Source organism: Chaetodon trifascialis, chromosome 16, assembly GCF_039877785.1.
Source record: "Chaetodon trifascialis isolate fChaTrf1 chromosome 16, fChaTrf1.hap1, whole genome shotgun sequence".
Taxonomy (NCBI): domain Eukaryota; kingdom Metazoa; phylum Chordata; class Actinopteri; order Chaetodontiformes; family Chaetodontidae; genus Chaetodon; species Chaetodon trifascialis.
The window spans coordinates 8,049,305-8,065,508 of NC_092071.1; the positions used below are offsets into that span (position 1 = coordinate 8,049,305).

The window sequence follows — 16,204 nt, forward strand, 5'->3', positions numbered from 1 at the left end:
TCCCTTTGTCAGCTCAATCAGAAACACTGGATGATTAAAAAAAAAAAGAAAGAAAAAGACCACATGGATTACGCAAACACACACACACACACACACACACGCTGGTGACCAAAAAGGCTGTTGTGGGTGAAAGATGAAAAGGAGCTTTTTCCATTAGACCCTAATGTCTTTGTTTTAATGCCAGGCCTGCCTACAGTTCTGTGTCATGACTCATGTCCTCCTATCCGGAGCCACCAGAGCTCTATTTCTACACCACCGTGGCTCAGTTTCAAATCTCAGCATCACACTGTGCTCGTATGAAAAAGGCAATGCAAAATTGAAAAGATCTTTGTTGCCATGGGATGCGGATTCGTTTGATTATGCTGGCTTACGCTGTGCTGCTTATGCATTTTGAACACGCACATTATGAGTTGGAGATGGCACAATATCTGCCAACAAACAGCTTCCACTGAAACTTTGGACTGCTTCAGCGCTTTGCCCAAGGGCACTGTGGTTTTTTTGTGCCATCTCATTGATCCCAACATTATTTCTGCAGAAGCGACACTCTGTCAGATATTTTAGAGTGTGCCATCATGTGGCGCTGCTTCATATCAGTGGTCCCTAGTGATGGCTGTCCTCCAGAAACCATATCCTCTGATTAACACCTTCATGTTAGTAACTGAATATGAACCAAGGGAAGACCACCAGAGGACAGATCGCACATGGCACTTTTTGGGGCCAAAGTGTTGCACCACTTCCACATGCTGGGAATCTGATGTGATGAGTGAGGATGCCTTGGCCACTTACAATTCCAGCACCAGTGAGCAACTTCTCATCTTGGAAGCGTGTTTGGTTAACCTATTTGGCTGTGGCATTCTGGTTTATATCTCAGTCAGTTCAGATATTGGTTCAGTTTTGTCTGTGTTAATATTAAGTCAACTGTAGAACTATCATCACAACTGCTGGTGGCTTGATTCAACAGCACTATTTTTTATTAGATCAAATCATTTGATTACAATATCCTTTAGACCTGTTGACCTGTGTTTTCAGGAGCTAAGGCTCACTGTGCATGTAAAATATGTAGGACAAGAATAGAAAAGAGGATATTTTGAGTGAAAATGAGTTGTAAATAATTGCTGTTCCATCTAAAGACCTTGAAAAGGAAGATGCGGTATGATGTTATTCTTAGAGATTTGATGAACTGAGCTGTAAGGCCTCTTGGTTGTACAATGCACGCTGACTGTTAAGCAATTGAATTGCTTCCTTGTGAAGAGCATTTCTTTTTATGATATCTTAACTCTCAACCCTATCCCCAGACAGAATTTTATTATTATTGGACAAATCTGCAAAAACCCTGGACTACATTCAATGACAAATTTTGTCTGAGGCAACTACAGAATGGTTAGAGAAAGATGATAGTTATGGCAAATAAGCTATGATTAACAGTAGGCAACATAAGCTGATTGACATAAAGAAAAGATTCTTCACACCAATCCACCAATGCATTCTCCTCCTTAATCTGTGCTTTGCTACACAAAGGGCACACTGATCATTGGCAATGTAAATCACAAAGTGTGGAATCATCCAATATGGACATAATTCTCATGGAAACTGTGGCTGTGCATCTTTAAATGTTCCTTGACGCATATTTATTGGCCTGCTACAGCCAGTTTCCACTCTGACATGCTTTAGATTCTCTCATTAAACATAAAAAGGGGATTATGGGTTTGCTGTAACTATTTTTGTTTCCCTCTCCCCACAATATGTTTAAGAGGACTGTGTCGCCCAATGGTCCAGCACAGAAGGGCTGCGGTACTGAACTGACAGTGTTGCAGGGAGACATGGGCTGCCTCTGATTCAGTGCATGTCTTGGAATTTGCAAATAACTTTGTTCAAAACTTTCAGCTAAAATAAAGATCAGCTTAGAGTTGATCTGCTGTGTAGCTAAATTATTAAGAGCAGAACTAGTTCTTATTTGTTTGAACTGTTAACATGCGGAGAGTAAGAACGCTGGTCTTATTGTCACCGTCAAACTTAAACCACTCAATAGGTCGACTCCCAAAACGACATACAGTATATGATGTTCCCAAAATCATATATATCACCATTGTTAATCTCCGTCAGTTGCAGATTGCTTTGGTTTAGGCAACGACAGTTCTTGGTCAGGTTTGAGATAAGAAGATGGGTTAAAAAAAGTATGTTACTGCTTTGTACATGACGTACCGTAAGTACATATTTAAATAGGTGAGTGCTGACTTTTGGCTTCGCGTGGGACATGAACAGTGGACTCCTGGCTCAAAGTGTTTGTTTGAGCCATCCATCCATCCGACCTTCCTCCGTATGCAGACTGCCTTGATCTTTACATGCCACCTGACTTCCTCCTTCGTTCCTGCCATAATTAATACAGCCACAAGAGGTTGCCGCTTAATAAAAAAAGTAAAAAATGGTCGTAATAACCTGATTGCACAGATGATCTATATGACTGTTTTTATGGTGACAATGGGCTGAAACTTTTTGTTTGAATGTGTGTGAATGCACTGATATTATTATAGCAGTAGCAGCATCTTTCAACTCCAGATAAGCATTATTTCCCTCATTGTTTTAATGTGTATTACTGATCTCTGGGATGTGAAGCCTTGAAATTGAAATGCAAATGCAGGAGCAGTGGATTGGAAAATTTACACTGCCGGCGAGTCTAAAAGTGACCTTGTACCTACTGAACTTTGCAATAAAGTTGTCTCAAAGCAAACTTTGGCCATCAGTATTAAATCTCCAAATCACATAAAAGTGCACCTAAAAAATGGTGGACTTGAGGAGTGTCAGTAACTTTGCTGATAGCTTTAAGTGTCATGGTGTTTGTACCTCTTGTGCAAATGAAACCCAAATTGTATTATGCAAAGTTCATTCTAGCGTGAGAAGATAGGAGTTCTTAACATGGGTCTGCGTACATCTGGTCTGATTGGGGTTTTTAGGTGAGCAACAAATTGAATATAAATGCCCACATAATCAAAATTTTTGCAAGGAATTTGGATAAACTGGTAAATATGGTTGGTGTGAAGTCACATTAATCAAAAAAATACAATTTCCTTTCTTCTCAGGTTCCTCTTTCCTCCGAATTAGTGCAAGAATGAACACACAGATTTAGAACTGTATACAATATTTATTGACAATGTATTCATTTCCATAGGTTTTTCATAGTAAAGACAGACACTGACTTTTACAGGGCTTATCTTTGAGAGGGGTACAGCTCTGGGCTTCTGGGAATGTTCTTGTGAGTGGCACATACAAGGAGTTTTCAAGGTGGAGGGTGTTGAGAGGGTAAGAAGGATTGATGCTCCTTGGAGTGAAGTCCAGGGCAGCAGGAGGCTAAGGCTTCTTCTGTGAGTGTGTGCAAACATACACTGTCACCAAGATGTGTCATTTAGGCTTTTAGGATGTCAGGCTGTCCTTGCTCTCCAGAGAAGACTCTGCTGTCTGATAAAACCTTGCATTTCCAAAAAAAAAAAAAAACCTTAAAAAAAACCCAAAAAACAGTGTGTAGGATTTAGTGAGATTGCAGATTGCTACCAAATGAGCCTCCCTCGCCTCACCCTCCTCTTCCAAGCATGTAGGAGAACCTATGGTGGCCAGTAAGAATGTGAAAAACGCGAAAGGCGCTTCTCAGTGTTAGGTTTGACCATTGTTTGCTACTATAGAAACATGGTGGTGCAACATGGCGGACTCTGTGAAGGATGACCTCTGTAGATACAAAGAGCTCCTTCTAAGGTAATGAAAGCGCAATGATTAATATGTTCGGGTGAGTAAACAGTAATATGAGTCTTCTGCCAATAGATCCCGCTAAATCCTACAAACTGGACCTTTAACTTTCCAGGAATGAAGAAAAAAAGCCATTTTCAAACCTCATCCAACCAAGTATTTTTTGAAACTTTACACGAGGGACCATGAAAGGAGTTTGTAAGCATACATGTCGTTGAGCTTTCACAGTCCCTGTAGGACAATGTAATCATTCTGTATCGTATAAATGTGAAAATTGGCAAAATTGGATTTACAAGGTTTTGCCAAACAACAGTGTTTGTTTGTTTTTTTTATACAGGAGTATAGAAGTATAAAAATATATGAAACCAAAAAGCGCTGTGAAGTACAAACACGTATTCAAAGTGTAGAACTCATGATGCAGACCTTTCTTGCCAGTTGTTGGTGTGCTTTGGAAACACATTACTGTCTGGCTGACATACATCCACAACACACTCTCACACTCAAACACACCACATCATACCACACACAGCATTGTTCTGAAGATTAAGAAATCCAGTTGTATTGGGTGGGTTGAGACTTGTCTATGGCTGAGGTGGATTTAGTACCTTAATGTCATCTGTGTTTAGAGTCTGCCGATGCTGAAAAAGGTGTAAGACTGTTAAGTGTGTACTTTATACAGTATTACGGGATTTGTGTTAAACAGAGAAAGCAAACAAATTACAGAGAAAACATAAGAAAAAAACTCACAAAGGTACTTTTCTTTCAGTACAATTCTTGAGTTTAAAGTTGTAGTGAGTTGTTGGTAGTGTGAATTGTGCTGACCTGAGATGGTTGACTTTAGGGCTGATACAAAGGCATCACTAGCCTCGTTGTCATTTGACCCTTTGTGTGTGTGTGTGTGTGTGTGTGTGTGTGTGTGTGTGCGTGTGTGTGTCTGTTTGAAAACATTGGTTGGTACAATTGTTGTACTTTTGCTGACACATTACAGCAAATACATGCTGCAAAAGAATATCAACTACATTCATGAATACATGTTACATTTTGGCAAAACCAAAGAAATGTGCTTTTACAAATAGAGCAAAAATAAACAAAAAAAGTGATCAAGTGACACTGTAAAACAGACTATTTACATTGGTTCACACCAGCCTTTGCATTCTCTTAACATTACAGTAGAAATGATGTTATTTTGTATTTTCTCTTTTGAGCTCATAAGTAATTATTTACAGGAATAATATGTTCCAATTGCTGATTAATAATATACTATCTGATATATACATATTTTATTTAAATAGGTTTTTTTGGGGACATGATCCCAAATTTGAGTTCAACTCATAGTCATCTATAGGAAAATTTACAAAGCCAATAATCAGTTTTCTAATAGAACTCAGACTCTATCTGGATTCCTTCACATATTTGTAGTTTCTTTTACACGTACAAAATAAATAAATCTGTTTGAGAGAAAGGTATATTAAAAGCAAGAAATATAAGAAGAATTTTGTTGACATAATCACCAGAACTACCAAAAAACAAACAAACAAAAAGAAAACATAACAGTTTACTTAATTTGTGCACTTTTCAACACCTAGATCAACACAATGTGAACATGGTTCATTTTGATGAGTAACATGTAAACACCAGTGAGGTGAACGACCACGGTTCAGACTGAACTGGACTCCATTGTAAGTTAGAACTATGCACAACGTTCAGCCAGAGTTCACATTTCAGTTTTTGGGCAGTGCTTGTGAAAACGCATCCGTGTCATTCTCCAACAGCCGCAACTGTTACATAAATGCTTTATAGAAAAATGTAAATTCTATCAATATCATCATCAATATTTGCAATAGCAATCAGACATACTCTTTATAACTGAATTACAGACTTATACGTATATGTATGCTCTTTTGTGAGTTGAGTTGAACACAAAAAGCACAAATGAAATGAGACAATTGAGTGAGGAAGGAGAAAGTGATCAACAACAGAATATCAAGGTGTTACTACTATACAGAGCATGCAGTGAGACATAACTGTATGTGGCTACATTTTAAGTAAACAATTAGAATACGAATGGTTAAGTGTGAGTAAATTAGATCTTTGTTGTTTTAGGTTAACGCAAAAGAAGCACGTGAGACAAAGTAGACAAAGGCTCTACTTACTGTTTCTCATTTCTGAGAGATGTTTGGAGTTGCCTTCTTTTCTTTTCTTTTTCTCCTCCAACTTGAATTCCACATTTCAGTCTTTGATGAATGAGTCGGTACAGAGAAGAAGAGGCCATTAACACTCATTTCTACAAAGAGTGTGGCAAATCTGTGGTGAGAGGGATATTACACTCTTGTGTATTGCAGCCCTAGTTGTATTTTTAACGTTTGATCCTTTCCGTGACTGAGACATAAGGTGTGATCATGGCCATATTAATAAAGTTCCTTCTTAAGACAGCCCCCATGAGCACCAGGTATTAGAAGAACTACGGTACAGCCTCTATGGCTTTTAAGAAATTGTGTGCAAAATCTTTTATAAAATCTATCTTGAGTACATACAGTCAAAAGCACAGCATCATTGGTAAATATCTGCAATTATTTGTAATAAGTTCATTTTGGACTTACGGCTTTGTCCTTTATGATCGTTAACCCATTTTTCAACCTGGAAACAATACATGATTAAGAGGTTTTAAACTTAGAATAATTATAATAATCTGGTTTGGGAGACAGTATATAAACCCACTGGCAACAAAAAGAAAGAAAATCTCCATTAAAAACTGATATTGAAATGATGCTTTCAAAAGCTGATATTTGATGATTTTTGTGCTTTTTATGCGTCCTGGGGTTTTGGTGGACCAATGGAGTCCTTTCAGCTTCGCCACATGTTCTTTTTGAACATTGAAAGAATTATCATAACTAATAAAGTGCCTGTCAGCAGCTCTGAAGACTTTTTGATCAGTATTGTTAATATGAATCCAAAAAAAGTGAGAATAGAGAGCTGAAACTGGAATTTGTAGGCTGTACTGTCCTTCCAATAGCTGCTATACAGGTGATATTTACAATACATTTACTTAAAAACTAAACTACTTTCATCAAGAACAGTCCTCCCTAAAGACATCCATACCATGTATTTGTGCTTTGGAGTAAATCCACTTTTACTAATTACAAGAAGATATAAATAATCTAATTTGGCTGAAGACAAATATTTTACATTTTCTTTCTTATAAATTGCTCTCCATCTTTTTGTTCTGTTCTCTCTTTGAACCGTTTGACTCTGTATTGGCTTTACATTTATTTGCATCCATCTGTGACCTTCAACAGGCTTCTTGAGTGCAATCTGAGTTAAAACCTGGAAGCTTTGTAATGATCTTAGTTGATATTACTTAATGATACCCCATTAAAAAGGTTTTGAAGTGAGAAAAGGCTCAGAAATAAATGGTATAGTTCTCCCAATATATTAAAGTAGAAAAAGGTTGATACATGATATTGTAAATTGTGAATTTCAGGCCCTTTTTATATTAGTATGAAATTAATTCTACTAACAATAAATGTTGTTTCTTGGACAGAATTAATCATAGAAAATCCTGTTGACCTGAACTTGCTTCAGCACTTTTAGGTTGTGTCAGTGAAAGTATTAAATATGTCAACTTGTCAATTTTTGTCTAACTGATATGAAAGTTGGCAATGAATTATGTATGCTGTAACTGTAACGTGATAGAAACATAAAAAAATGCAAACAAACATTTGAAAAATAAATGTCAAGATACACGATTCACAACATATGTAAAATTTTAAACAATTACTCAGGAACAGGCACCTTATATGTTTGTAATCTCTCCTCTATAAGGTTTTCACGTGTTAGCCAGCAAATGTGGTATTCCAAGATATGACGGATCCAGTCCTGAATGTAGGAATTCAGTCCAGTTTTACAAGATCACATAAAAAAATGAAACAACCCATATACAAACAAGAAATGAGCGACATATTTTGCTGTTTGTTCTTGCCCTCACTAACGTCCTTTCCTTTTCTTTTTCTTTTAATTGACATAGTAAAGCCAGTAAACAATGTTGAAGAAGGAAAAGACAGTTGGAAAGATCATCCTCGACCACTTGTCAATAGAGTTTACATCAGTCAAGTCTGGGATGGTGATCTTTAGCTGTGAAGCGCGCCTCCGTAGTCGGCTCTTCTTCTGAGCCATGTGGCACTCCAGTGTGTTTCGGCCAAAGTTGTGCCTGGCCAGTCCTGGTTTGCGGTACTGTAGAGTCGAGCTGTCGTATGTCAGCATGGTATTTCGTGGGTCATTGAGACCCAGAGCGAGCTCTGAGACGCCCATGTCGTTCTTGATGTCCAGAGTGCCCAAAAGGATGTTTTCATGTGGGTCCATCTGCCCAAGGAAAAGATTCAAGTTTGTCTTGGGTATTAATGTCTTGCAACATGTTTTACTCTAACAAATCACATCTTTTACATTCTTAAATAAGTTTTTGGTTACCTTATTCTTTTGGTCGCCAAGTCCAATTGCTGCGTCATCCACAAAGATTGGTTCCCACATTGAGTCATGGCCTTCAAGATCCCTTTGTTTCATTCTTGCATACAGAGTATCGTCTCTGCCAACTACGTTCCCCACCAGCCACTGCAAGCAGACAGAATCACCATGGTTACTTGAGCAGCTGAAAAGTAGTTGAGGGGTTTCGTTTGTGTAGGCGGGTATCAGTTGGCATTAATGCATATTTCATGAAATAATGAAATCCTTGTGTTCACAAATAACTCTAGTATTTCTCATGAATACATTGTTATCAGTGGATTTCTTTGCCTTCACTTGATGTAATAAGAAATTAATGCAACCATTTTGCTGCTCAGTTCTAAACATTGTTTTGTATTCAACTGCTGTCCGCATGTTCGTGTGCAGCCAAATTGAGGTTGGCCATTTTGCATCTTTGCCAGCAAGCATTTGGTCCATGTCAGCTGGGAGCACAACATGGGAATGTGAACCTCTTTCACGACAATGAAGTGGCTCAGAGACCTTATTTTCCTCTGTTTCAGCTGGCAACATGTCACATTCAAACAGAGATGGTACAAGCCTAAGTAGGCTGGCTTTACTTGGCACAGTGAAGGCAAGAAACATTAGGTCAACCCTCCATTTGAAGTGGTGACATTTCTTTTATTTGCAAGTAATTATACTGAGCTCTTTGGACGGCTTCGTGAATAATTAAATAAAAATTCCATTGCAAAGTAAAGAAGATGTTTGATTCTGTGAATCTAGAGCAAAGAAAACTGCTGCTAATGTGAGCACAGGGGAGTTCATGAGGAGAATGGGAAGGGAACATCAGTCCTTTCTCAATGAAACTAAAAGTTCTATAAACTGCAGAGGCAAGCTAAGCTGTTCTTACCTTGTTTGGATCCATCCGCATCTTTTCGTTGTTGGCTGTAGCTATCTTCTCTGCTGCCCTTTTCTGGCGCTGAGGGCCCCGTCCAAAGAAGATGTAGTTTACCAGCGCATACTCCAGCAGAGCCAGGAAGACAAAGACGAAGCAGCCCATGAGGTACATGTCTATTGCCTTGACATAGGGAATTTTGGGTAGGGTTTCTCTCAGGTGAGTGTTAATGGTAGTCATGGTGAGCACCGTGGTAATACCTGGTGGAGAAAGACCACATTCACTACACGATGACAGAAATGGTGTGAAGAACAAATAAGTAGAGTGAGCACTCACACTTTTGCCCCTCGCATCTCTCTTTCAATTCACCTAAAACCCGACTGCACCATTCCACCTGAATGTGTGGCAGTTTTAATCCATCCAACTGCAAGACATCATTGAGATCAACTTGATCTGTGCTTCATTAAGCCTGTCAGGATCAATGAAAACAAGGGGCTTACCCCCATGACTTCAAACTACACATAGGGAGACGAGCTAAAAGACGTGCACCTGAAGCGGTGCAGAGATTTGCAATTCAAATGTCAACCTTGGTCTTGTTCATTAGCAAAGAACACCTACTGAGAAAAGTTGTAGACTTACTCTCCCAGCATGCTGTGGGGATAGTTACTGTCAGTTACTGACTGTGCATATCAACGTGTTGAGTTTATGCTTATCATGAGTGACACACTAACTCTTGCAATAGTGTGTGCGTGTAGTTTTAGCAACATGCAGGAATTACAAATGGTATGAGAGTCCAGATTCTAAAGCTTAAATGCAATTTTCCATTGCATGATAAAATAATTGTGTGCTCAGCTCTTATAGCACTCACGAATCCTCCCCCGCGCACCTGTATATTCTACATTGAAAGCACACACAAAGTGTGATTATTTAAGGCAATTTCTATTGAGAGCCTCTGTAAACAATTCCTGAATTATTATACAGCTGTCACAGCGCTGTCAGGTGACCACCACTCAAAATAGGATTCAGGCAATTTTCCCAAGCTGTTGCTGTAAGAGCTTAACAATAACAACAAAGGATTTCCGCAGTGCTGTGGCCATGTGAATCAGCCCTTACAGGTCCATTTTAATGCCTGAAACCAGGTCAGAGAAAAGTGGTTCCTGAATCTAGTGTAGACTGGGGGTGACCGAACATTTCCCAACTCTGCTGACCCGCCTCCATTATAGAGCATTACCTTTTTTTTTTTCATTAAATCCCATGCATGCTTTCCCCCCGGATCACTAAATGCAGCTCAGTCGTCAATCAGCGAAATTGCCTTGTCGACTAAAGCGAGGGATGGGTAGAAGGATGGATGAAGCCGGGTGGATGGAGCTGGGTGAAAAGAAGGCAGGGAGCTTCCGATAAACACAGAGTAAGCTAGAAGCTCAATACAAACCTCACAGGCTACATGGGGTTTACATAATCGAGGATGACGGGGGGGAAATAGTGACTTCCACAAAAGGACGGACACTCTGGAATCAGAGTGGAAACAAATCACTTTGTAATACGTTTGTGGAACACAGCAACATTTGTTCTCCTGGGATGGATATTTGACCCTGTTAACATCCACGATGACTGTAAAAGATGTGAAAACATAGTGTGGTTGTGGATCAGTGCAGTGCAATGCTGCTTTCTTCATGATCATGTCTAGATTTCATAAAGACACAGAGCATGGTAATAAATGGCTGGATTTACAAAGGTAAGGATGAGATGAAACGGTCGAATAAATAGGATTCCTCACAATGTCAAAGCCTTCACAGCAGTGAAAAGTACTTCTGTGATTATGAATATTGTGAAATTCTTCCAGCTACAGGGCATTTAATACAAGACGCAGGTCAAGCAGGTCTTCTACAACCTGAAGCTTTTTCCTTTGTGAGTATATTCAATGCTCAGGCAACAGATTTCCCTGTCTGACTTAATGTGAAATATGCTGTAAATCTTTTATTTTCCTCAACTTGTCAGTGGTCCCTGTCTCTATTTGCCCTTCAAGTGAGTGATGTGAATGTTATGAGGTGAAATTGGAAAAAATAAAAAATAAAAGGATTTCCCTGGTCAGTCTATTTCAGTGCCAGTGCAATCTTCCTCTAAGTGTCCACCGCAGTTTCAACGTGTCCTGCCTATCCGTCTATATTTGTGATGCCGGCCTCACCTAGAGCCACTCTGGCAGCAGAGGCATCGTAGTTGATCCAGAAGGAGACCCAGGAGAGGATGGTGATAAGTATAGAAGGCATGTATGTCTGCAGGATGAAGTACCCGATGTTTCTCTTCAGCTTAAAACTCAGGGACAGGCGAGGGTAAGCACCTGCCGAGACGGGACAGGGGAAGAAAAAAGAGCGAGCGAAAGCACCATTAGTTGATGTATTTCCGCAGTGTGTGCCACAGCTGCGAGGTATCCGGGACTTTGTTTTCTGATTATGCTATTTTAGAGATAACGCTCCTTCACAGTGTATATTTTGAGATGTTCTCAGCCAAAACGTCTTCCAACAAAACAACAAAACAGGTGATCAGTCAGAAAACAGGGACAGTCTCGGATCTGCCACCCCTACGGTGAAGGGAAGTTAAATTTAAGCGCTAAATCTTACTTGTTTCAGGTTGGTGAACGTTTGTTTTGGTGGTTAAAAGCAACCAAAGTTGACTGTTGGTAGGAGATGGTGTAAGAATGCCAGTTCCTGTCAGGCATTTTGTGCACCTAGTCCTTAATCCTGGGTTTAGAAACCATGTACAAAAAAGGATAACATCATTCAAACCTCCACCATGGTCTGATGTAACTTTTTCCCCCTTTTTTTTCTATTAATCTTTCACTCCATAACAAAGAAAATAGTTCTGATCATAATTTCCCTGAGCCTAAGGTAAAGATTTCTAAAGAAATGGAAAGAAATCCATTGAGAAGTTGCCAAACCGTTGATCAGGCACTCCGACCTGATAAATGGTCAAATCAACTGACTGATTGTGAACTGATTGATTAGTTTTCTGTTGATTGTGCGTGTGATTGTTTTATTTTTATTTTTTTCTCTGTTTATCTCCGCTACTTTTGAAATAAACCCACAGCAGGATTTTGGGAATTGTAGCAGAACACATATTTCTCTCCTCAGGGGATTGGCTGTATTTTGGTTTGAGTTGCATTACAGCGGAATGGAAAAGGGCACCACGAGAAGTGCAAGAACACACTGCAATACACAGTTTATTGTAAAGCCATGCAGAAACAGAAAAGGGATGAGATCGTTTTAATGAAAGCACCAACAATCCACTACCAATATCCTCTCGGTATGTCAGTTAGCTAATGTTAGCATGAGCCGCAGAGGGCCTCACTGAATAATTTCTTTATAAAGTGAGGAAACAACTCGGGTAGAAAACAATAGGACGGAGGTGCAATAGTGCATATTTATAATTCATAAGGACAACAATGATATTGCTGATCCTTGGAGTGAAACATGACACTTGTATTGGGTAAACGCCCGGGCACTTGCTGACGTTTGCATCTCTGAGTGACCCCCAGGTCGGTCCCTCCTATATCGCATTAGACAGCATGTGAAAAGGGAATCCCCCGTCCATTATATCTCTGTATAACGTAATAAAATCAGGCACACTGCAGGGACGCTCTTAAGCAGACTTGCATTTTAATGGACAACAAACAGACACACATGCACAAACACTGTGAATTCATCAGGACGTGTTATGCTATTAAAAGGGTTGTGGGGAATGTGTGACCCCTGCAGACAAAACAAACCCTCTCGTTGGCCGAGTCCCTATTGTCCTACTGCATTCATGTCCTCATCTCATTCAATACAGTACCCAGAAACTGTATTCAGCAGAACCGCTGTCCCGCTCACATTTGCTTGCTTGCTTGCATGACAAATTCATGAATATGAAAATGCAGAAGAGATGAATATTTCATTGTATCAGACAGCATTCTTTTTGTTTATTGCTGTTAAATAAGTCATGGTGTCTTCTGTCTCCCAGGACAGCATTTCATTCAAAGGTTTGCATGTGGGTTTGCACATTTACATAACATTTTGTATTTCTGGAAATTAGTGGATGCTGTTTTCATATCAGTAAGTACAAACAATCAAAAGAGTCACTATTTATGAACTGCCATATTGACCTCTTTGCAGCAGCATAGTGATACTGATATAATCCTAAGAGACAGAAACTAATATATAAATATACATATAATATAGAAAAAGTAATAAGAAAGTGTGTATTATGTAAAGAAAAACTGAACATATAAGGTATGCTTCCAGAATAAATATTTATTACAGAGCTAATAATGTTGACTTGCCTAACATGGTCTCTTTTATTATTGGAGTGATTCATGCATTTTGTTGGTTATTATTACCTGTAGAGAAGACGACATTCTTGGAGATGAGCTTATGATCCACAATGGAGAACTGGGGCAGTTCAATCTTGTCCACCCCCGTCACAGCGTTGTCTCCTCCTCGCCAGTAGAACTCAATGTCATCTGTAGTGTAGCCATCTGAGGTAGGGTACAGAGAACAGGAATTACTGAGGATTGCTAAAAGCCTGTATATATGTTCATAATCATGTCCCATCTGGATCCCGTACCATCCGGTTAATTAATCACTTGGCACTTGATTGGATTTGCTTTTGTCACTATTTTACAGTCTGCTGACAGCAGACGCAGTGACCAGTTTTTCTGAAAGGAAAGAAAGAACTACATCATTTCCCATCAACATTTTTTGTATTCGCGTTTACATCATGAATACATTTGCTTGTTTGCTACTACAGTGTGCATCTTGTATATTAGCAAAATGTGCTAAATTGGATTAACCTGGTGAGAATGAATGAAAGTCAGTGTCAAGTAGCAACTCATAATTATTCAATCAATGTGAGTGGTTAATTCTTTTTTTTTAGTAGTGGTACCTGCACAAGCAGCCTATTATTATTACTATTATTATTATTATTATTTTATATGCAAAAGTATCCACTTGTGTGCTCTTGACTCTTCTTGACTCCTCAGTTGTGATAGTGCAGCATGATATAACCCTGGAAACACTCAGGAAAAGTGCTGCGTAGTGAATTTTTTAACAGATTTCTTTAACCTTGATTCATAAGCACTCACACAGTTCACAGTTCAGCTGCCCGGTACAATCACATAATGGTCTATATTGGGCCGCTGAGCAGCTCCACAGCAGTGCCGTGCCTTGTATGAGTGCACCTCAACTGCAAAATCTGAGACGCCCGTGAGCAACGCACATGCTGATGTCTTGGTTCTTGACAATAACTCAATTATGAAAAAGCCTGTTAAAACTATAAATTATGAAATCAAGTTGAGCATATAACATTCCACATAGTAGCTGAGGGAACCCCTTCTGTATGGACTAAATATATATGAGTCAACTTTATTATGTTTTGTTCCATGGGAAACTCAATTATTAAATACCAAGAGCAAGAATGATTAAATAATCAGGCTTGGCGTCCATTTTCATCACTAAAACTCAGTAAAATCTGCAAAGGGACATGAAGCAAGTCCATTAATATTAATCTTAGGCAAATCTACTCGCTCTTTTGCTCTCATTTTGGCCAAATCAGTGGGGACACGGACGGCAAAGCGGCCAGTGGGCAGAAGCAATAAATGATTGAGTAACATGGTACTCTGTAGTTAGAGCTCAAGACAAGTGGTGTTGAAAAAGAAAAGTAGAAAATCTTCATCAGACCATGAAACTTGGCTCTTGCATAATCCACTGCCTACTGTCTGCTGTGGTGCAGTTGTCATGTCTGCTGACTTCAGGGCATAAGAGCATTGGTCTCAGAGAGTGGAAGGAGATGAGGAGACGAGGACAGACAGGAGACAGCTGGGGTTGGTGCACTTTTTTTTTTTTTTGGCTCGAAACTGTGAAGAACGCTGTAAAAAAAAAAAAAAAAAGCCCTGCAAAGCAACATGTACAGCAGAGCAGCTTGTTTTAAAACAGAAATGGCGTCATTGCCTTTCCATTTTGGCATTCTTTAGGGCTACACATGTTGTGACACAATGCTAATTCTTATAATGCAACACAGTTAGGATGCTATATTTTGCAGATAGCAAGCTAGGCTATCTCACAGTTCTGACAGCTCCTCGCGATGAGTGTATCGAAGTGTGAACTTGCTCGACTGAGAGGCAGGAGGCCAAGAGTTGCGTTACATTTTGCTGCCTCCAGACAAACAACCGAATACTGCAGTCTTACATCATGAAACTGTTAAAACTGTTCAGCCGCTCATAATGTGCACGTGTGCGGTTGCATTTTTAGGGAACAGCAGGAGATGGATTAAACAACACTCGGGAATGTTTTCAGTCACTAAACATGCAACATAATAATCATTTAGGATGGTTGCAACAGTTGTTACAGCTGCATGTTTGCTGCAGCGGGGATTTGCTTGCATGTCAGTCGAGTTTGGTTGAGCGAGTCATTTGATTGCTTGCGTGGAAGTTGGCTCTTTTTTTTACATTAGTGTGACCATTATTCTGTCGAATGCCGATGATGGGCAGATTGAGCTTCGGGAAAGTGAATTAACATGTCTGATTTAGATGAGTATGTACAGCGTTTGTGTGTGTGTGGGACGGCGGTGATGACGGGGACAGGCTGGATGAGAATGAAAGCGTGTTTGACAGAACAATTTAGAGGGAACTCCCACGCTGTTTCATTGATTACTGCACACAATATAGACCGTCATACCATACGTCCTTCCTCCTCTGGTCTCCTTTTCTCCCCCACTCTTCTCTGACTTGTTCTGTTTTTATCTCCCTTTCTCCCACCACTTTTTCCATTTGATTACACTCCTCTCTCCTCGCTTATTTCTCTGTCAGAACCACTCTTATGTGTCCGTCTATCTTTCACTCAACCTTCCCTCTTCTTTCCCTCCCCCATACCCTGCTCTGCTTAATTAATACTTGTGTGACCTATTTAGTTGCTCTGAATTATTAAAGCAGGCTCTTCAGCGGATGCTCCCAACACCCTCTGACATCTCTTGTTCCTCTTGATGAAAGTGCAGTTGGGCGCTCAGTGCATTCAAAAACAGAATGCTGCTTTTTGTCTCAAAAACAATGTAGTTCCAAAACATCCATGTACAGTACAGATTGGGCAGTCATGT

The 16,204-nt window shown here is 39.6% G+C and overlaps 1 protein-coding gene across 1 annotated transcript in view; it reads right to left on the reverse strand.

Annotated features, from left to right (window-relative positions):
* Window positions 1-3,119: 3,119 nt before the first annotated feature.
* Window positions 3,120-16,204, reverse strand: part of LOC139344579 (gamma-aminobutyric acid receptor subunit beta-2) — a 60,555-nt gene continuing 47,470 nt past the window's right edge. Inside the window, exons 6-10 of the mRNA XM_070982866.1 lie at window positions 13,455-13,592; window positions 11,268-11,420; window positions 9,098-9,342; window positions 8,200-8,340; window positions 3,120-8,094 (exon numbers count right to left, since the gene is read on the reverse strand). Of these exons, the coding sequence (XP_070838967.1) occupies window positions 7,747-8,094; window positions 8,200-8,340; window positions 9,098-9,342; window positions 11,268-11,420; window positions 13,455-13,592 (1,025 nt within the window). The 3' untranslated portion in view covers window positions 3,120-7,746. The remainder of the gene's footprint in view (window positions 8,095-8,199; window positions 8,341-9,097; window positions 9,343-11,267; window positions 11,421-13,454; window positions 13,593-16,204) is intronic.